The 6,360-nt window shown below is 50.3% G+C and overlaps 1 protein-coding gene across 1 annotated transcript; it reads left to right on the top strand.

Moving 5' to 3' along the window:
• The first annotated feature begins 778 nt into the window (after positions 1-778).
• On the top strand, positions 779-4,206 carry LOC123061221 (uncharacterized). The gene is made up of 3 exons (XM_044484217.1): positions 779-1,228; positions 2,198-2,302; positions 2,401-4,206. Exons 1-3 carry the CDS (start codon positions 902-904, stop codon positions 3,952-3,954), a joined length of 1,986 nt encoding a protein of 661 aa, XP_044340152.1. The 5' UTR covers positions 779-901; the 3' UTR covers positions 3,955-4,206.
• The last annotated feature ends 2,154 nt before the right edge of the window (positions 4,207-6,360 follow it).

Raw genomic sequence — 6,360 nt, 5'->3', positions numbered from 1 at the left:
TCCCGCCGGCTATCGCCGGTTGCCGCTCGGGGTGCCTGCTGTTGCTCATGCCATCCTCACTTTCGGCTAAGCGGAAAAGGTAACTGACACACATTTCTTCTTCTCCAAGATACTTGATGATTAGCTAATGCGAAAGAATGCAATTAGCTGGGCGCACGCCTCCACGAAGTAAAAATACCATATATATATGCATAGTTTTTTTTCCGAATATTTTTGTATGCATGCTTGCTACGATAACCCCTCGCCTCTTTCCTTTCTCTTTCTTAGCACACGAAAAGTCACATTCATACACATTTTATCAAGTGTTCTTGTTACATATAATGTTTTTATAAAAAAAACTTTTTGTTCGAAAACTTGGAGGTATATACTCTCACACAAACGCAACTCGCCGTGGAGACTCCATCAAACTCTAAATCACTAGTGCATTTTTCATTCAAACAGCTCAAACCGTTCCATTTTCAACTCAACCCAAAACATTTTCACCACCACAATTCACAAAGCCACAAATTCCAAAAGTCCAAAATACCAAATCCACAAGAGGAGAAAAACAAAGCCAAACAAATCCTTCCATTGCATTCCATCCATCTCCCTTTCCCCTCCCCTTTTCCCCCATCCCACGTTCCCCAGCCTCCATCACGAGCCTACGCAGCTACCCCTACTACTAGTAGTACTACTCGTAGCACTAGCACCAGTCGTATCAAAACCACCACTGGGCTCTGGGCACACACACACGCACCCCACCGCGTCCCCTGCCGCGGCACCGGTACTGGATCTCGCCCGCAGACCCGCACGCGCACCCCCCCTCCCTCCCCCACCGCCCGCGCCGCATCCCCGGCGAATGCCACCGCCCCCGCCCGCCGCCGACGCGCTCTGAGCGACCGACCGAGCGAGCCCGCGCACAATGGCGCGCTCCCGCCGCCCCCGCACGCCGCAGGCCAAGTCCTCGCCGCCCAGATCGAGGGAGCCGGCCGCGGTCGCTGCGGCTTCCCCGGGCCCAGCGGCCTCCCGCCCCCGCCCCCGCCGCCGGCTGCGCGTGCAGAGCCCCTCTCTGGCCGCGTCCGCGCGCCGCGTGGCGGCCGCCCCGCCCGCCACCCCGCCGCTCCGCTGGCCCGGGGACGCCGTCGCGCGCGTCGCCTCCGTGAGGAAGATCGCCGCGGCGCTCTGGAGGGTCCACCCGCCGCAGGCGCCGCCGCGGGAGGTGCCCGAGGAACCGCGGCGACGGCCGCAGGTAGGGATTTGTCTCCCAGATCAGCGTGGATCTTCTTCCCCCGTGGTCGCGTGCGTCTGTGCTGTGCTGCTGTGGCGTTCTAGGGTTTTGCTGTGGCCGTCCTCTGGTGGGATGCAACCGGCGACGAACTGGTTAGAATTTAGGTGGTTTCGTGCTCTGTGATCCTTTGTTTTCGTCCTTCTTCAGGAGGTCCAGCCTGGTATTTTCTCTACAGGTTTTGGGCTGTTTGTTCTGAAAGCTACTGTGTCTGCGCATCCAATGGGTGGAGGGAATTCGGCGAGATGGGTGCGAATTTTCTCACAATGTTGCTGTCTCAGCGCATTGTGTCTGCCAATTCGAGGGACGAAGGGACGGCAGAACATTTTTAGTTGGAGGTGGAATTTGACTATCTAGCATAAATGTTGCTTACTGACTTGGACTTCCAACCCACGATTCGCCCCATTTTGCTTACTGCGTCATAATGCGTAGCAAGCTGTGCATCTACTTCGCTGGGTAAATTTTGGTTTAGGGAGAGGTAGCAGGGTCCATGTTTCCGCGTCAATTTGGTACCACCATCATGTCAGGTTTTATGTTAGATTTGAGCATGTCCATGTCCTTTGTTGATCCAATTGCTGATCATTGCCGTCCTAGATTGCTTAGTGTTCGCTGTATCTCCATTAATCGGGCCCAGGGATGTCACATCTCCATGTTTCCATTATTATCTACCCTCTAATTAGGGTCCTTGTGGTCCCTATATATTGCTGTTAGTGTTATATATCTGCAATGCTGACCATCCAATGGTTGGCTTTGAACATTTTTTTCTCCATTTGACATGTAGATTTTGTAAGATGCTACTCCCCCTGTCCCAAAATAAGTGTTGCCTACTTAGTATAACTTTGTACTAAATCAGTGACACTTATTTTGGGACGGAGGGAGTATTAATATGTGGTTTTGAAGTGTTGGTGATGAGCTAAAAGAAATAATTTGCAGCCTAACCCGAAGCCTCTGCATACGCCGGATCGGTGCAATTACTACAAAGCTGTCCTGGAAGGCAGGTCAGGAAGAAAGCCTCTTGGCAACGGCAGCATTCATGAGGTATATTCCTTGTTCACGAATTATTACTTAGAGTACAGTTCACCATTTTCTTTTCTCATCTTGTTTTATTAATGAGAATGATTTTGATCCTAAATTAGGTGGGAGCTTACTCTCCATCACCTCGAATCGAAATGGAGGTGGCAACCAAGTGGGACCGGCGTGGCTTGAACACGTCAAGGGATGCTGACTGTGATTCCTTTGATCATTATCCAGTGAGTGCTGATGCAGAAATCTCTGCACTAAGAGCAGAGCTTATGCAGGCTCACAACCGGATTCATGAGCTTGAAGCTGAGAGTCGGTCTGCAAAGAAGAAGCTTGATCACATGTTAAGGAGCCTTTCTGAGGAAAAGGCTTCCTGGAAGAGCAGGGAGCATGATAAGGTTCGAGACATCTTCGATGGTGTTAAAGAGAGTCTGAACCGGGAGAGGAAGAACCGACAAAGGGCAGAAATTATGAATTCCAAGTTGGCCACTGAGGTATCCGAGTTGAAGTTGGTGGCAAAGCGATACTTGCAAGATTATGAAAAGGAGAGGAAGGCCAGGGAGCTTATGGAGGAGGTGTGTGATGAATTAGCAAAGGAGATTGCCGAAGACAAAGCTGAGGTTGAGGCTCTGAAGAGTGAATCTATGAAGATGAGAGATGAGCTGGAGGAAGAAAGGAAGATGCTGCAGATGGCGGAGGTTTGGCGCGAAGAGAGGGTTCAGATGAAGCTCGTTGATGCAAAGCTGACACTAGACAGCAAGTATTCACAGCTGAGCGACCTTCAGTCTGAGGTTGAGGCTTTCCTCAGTTCCCATGGAGGCAATACTGCAGATAAAGAGATGGTAAGAGATGCAGAAAGGCTAAGGGAAGCAATTTGCTCGATGAAGTTTCATGATATTAAGGAGTTCTCTTACAAACCGCCACCTGCTTCAGAGGATATTTTTGCTGTATTTGAGGAGCTCAGACAGAGGGAAGACACCGAGGAGAAGGAGATTGGGCAGTGTAACGGAGATATCCCCATCGGTCATGCAACAAATATCCACACAGTTAGTCCTGAAAATGACATCTTCCTGGAAAAACCATCGAAGAGGTATCCCCATCAACCCTGTGCCAGAAACGAAGAGGAAGATGACAGCGGATGGGAGACTGTCAGCCATGTCGATGAGCACGGCTCGAGCAACTCACCAGGTGGGAGTGAACCATCAGTGAACGGCTTCTGTGGAGGAGACGGCGCATCGGTGAGTGGAACGGACTGCGATGACAATTCTGAAAACTGCAGGTCCATTAGCGGTATCAGCGAAGTATGTTCGACCACAGCAGAGAAGTACCGGAAGAGAGGGCCTTCTTTCGCCAGACTCTGGAGATCATCAAACAACGACAATGGCCGCAAGAAAACAGGATCAGAGTTACTGAACGGGATGCTCTCAAGTGGCAGAATGTCGAACTCCGCTCTTTCGCCCACTCTGAAGGGCAGCGAGGTGTGCACGGTTTCGCCGAGCGTGGGCGAGTGGAGCCCGGAGCTGGTGAACCCTCACGTGGTCCGCGCGATGAAAGGTCGCATCGAATGGCCCCAGGGCGCGAAGAAGCAGAGCCTGAAGTCAAAGCCTCTGGATTCGAGATTCGACGGCCGCAAGGTCCAGCTGCGCCAAGCATTGAAGCAGAAGATATAGGATGGCCCGTCCACACGCTGTATCCAATTTCTGAATATAGGACCATCTTGCCTTGGAAGGGTGCCTGGTCTGTAAGAAGAAATGACTTGTAGTAACATTGGTCCCTGAAATGGGTGCCTATCATCGGCTGTACCTAATTGATGTTCTGATAGCCCTTTAGCTCGCATAGAATATTCACGACGCCCTTGTAATCAAATGTAGTATTAGTAGTGTCTTTCAATCAAATGCATTACTTAGGCATGTCTCTGGACACTTTTGACTGGTGGCTGCTTCTGTCTATTTCCTGTGCTTGTGATGATGTATGTATCTACTTCTATCGGTCGCGGAGTCTGGCAGTTTAAGACGGCTCTGCTCCAACGACTTGAGAAGGTGAGACGCAATCTCCATGGCTCCATGTATTTTGCATGCTCTATAGCGTATGTGGTGTTTCCTTCGTTAGTTTCGTTCATTTCAGTTCAGTTCGTTTCTAGTTGCTTGCTGTTTTGGATACTTTGCCTAGGAACTGGAGGTTGCTGTGACCAGACTGATCTGAGAGCTAATCTTCTACTGTAGAGGAGCAAAGCATTCATCGTGACGATCGTTCGCGTGTGCTCATCTGGATGCTGGAGCTATCCTATGTGGAAGTGTGACTCGTCATCTGCACCCTTGGGCTATGGAGTATTCGGTTTTGCTAAATCTCAGGCGCCTAATTTTTTTTGTGTGCCATCAGGATGCTGGAGCTATCCTATATGAAAGTGTGAAATTCATCATCAGCAACCTTGGACTATGGAGTATTCGATTCTTGTGTGCCGTCAGTCACTTTCCGGCTGGGGGACGGCGTAAGGAGCGCCGGCCACAGCTACGAGCAGGAGATGGCAATAGCGAGTCTGGAACTTAACTGGGGGTGAGGGGTAACCGGAAGGGACTGTGGGCGAGGAAAAAGATGAACAGGTGTAGGCGCACTCCTGACCGTTGGGTGTTGATCTGATGACCAGAAACAAAACTGGCGCGTATCGTTTTCTCATGAGAAAATTCTTTATTTGACACTACTTTAAAATGTGTTTCCCTATTTGACACTGAAAAACTTTTTCTTTCCTATTTAACATGGGGTCTAAATTTTATGCCTTTCATGACACTTTTGTCTATTTTTTCATCTAACATTGTTAAATTGCATGTAAAAAGACACTTTTGCCCTTCATATAATATGAACTGGTCATCTGGAATACGTGGATGAGCTGTCGACTACAGTACACGCCCCGTCCCTGTGGTCGAGCTCCTCGGCCGCACGTCCTGACAAGAGGCACCTGGGCAAGGCGTCGCGCACGTCTTTGCCAGACAGCAAGACACGGACCAAAATGGACTCAAGCGGATTCCACTCCATACACAAGGACCAACTCGTGGACTCGGTCAACACGCGTGCATGCAGGGTGCAAGTGCAATGGCACCGCGCTCCGCATGCCTCCGCCTACTCGACAGCCTTTCTATTTAGATTCGGTAGCAAGCTGTCCCACTTGTTGTACCGGTATGTATATGTCACTTCATAGATGTGATTAATACAAGCAAAGTTACACCATGCAACTCAGAGCACTTGTAGATGCAGAGCTAGCATAAGCGGTTGATTGATTTTTCTTGAAAGTTGGCTGACACAGCTACCAAACCGAGCCGGTTGGATACATACATACATACAATATTAACATTTATCAATTTTTTTATCACATATCATACGAGGGGCAAAAACGTCTTTTCAGATGTCATTTAACACAGTTAAGGCTTAAAATGGATAAAAGTGTCATAAAGGGCATAAAATTTAGACGCATTGTTAGATAGGGAAGAAATTTTTTTACAATGTTAAATAGGGCAAAAAGTTTTAAGACAGTGTTAAATAAGGAATTCTCTCTTTTCTCATGTACAATTGGTCTCTTCGGCACTGCATTTGGAGTTCAGTAGACAGTAGCTGACCTCCGTGACTTCGGAGAACTCGTGACTCTACTGCAGGTCCGTGACTGGGAAGTGTTTGTGGCCGGGGCGCCGGCCGAACCGTTGCGTCGGTCGCGCTCCGTGCGTTGGATCTCTTTTGATCCAAGGGACGTTGTCTGCGCCACGTGTCACCACAGACCCATGTTTTTTTAACTCGCACGGGTTATCCCTTCCTCAGTTTTTGCTGCAACCGCACAGGGTCGTCATTTCGGTGCGAGGAGGCAGGGCGACCGGCGGGCGACGGGCTTGTTGGCGCCGGCAGATCAGGAGCGGCGGCGGCGGCCCAGGGCGGATCTCGATTCTCCGGCGATCTATGGCTTCCCCGGATGGTAACTCTCCCCTCCCGCTCTCCCTTTTCGTTGTTGCCTCCCCCTCCCCCGTTGGCTTTAGGGTTAGGGCGGGTTATGATGCGGGCGAGTCGTTTGTGTTCCCGCGGGCCGGCGCCGGCGC

This window comes from Triticum aestivum, chromosome 1A, assembly GCF_018294505.1.
Source record: "Triticum aestivum cultivar Chinese Spring chromosome 1A, IWGSC CS RefSeq v2.1, whole genome shotgun sequence".
Taxonomy (NCBI): Eukaryota; Viridiplantae; Streptophyta; class Magnoliopsida; order Poales; family Poaceae; genus Triticum; species Triticum aestivum.
The sequence above is the reverse complement of the archived record's forward strand: the minus strand, read 5'-3'. Positions and strand labels throughout refer to the sequence as shown.

Coding starts and splice junctions, on each gene's coding strand:
- LOC123061221 (XM_044484217.1), top strand. CDS start 902: ATGGCGCGCTCCCGCCGCCCCCGCACGCCGCAGGCCAAGTCCTCGCCG. Junction 1,229..2,197: donor AACCGCGGCGACGGCCGCAG/GTAGGGATTTGT, acceptor AATAATTTGCAG/CCTAACCCGAAGCCTCTGCA. Junction 2,303..2,400: donor GCAACGGCAGCATTCATGAG/GTATATTCCTTG, acceptor ATCCTAAATTAG/GTGGGAGCTTACTCTCCATC.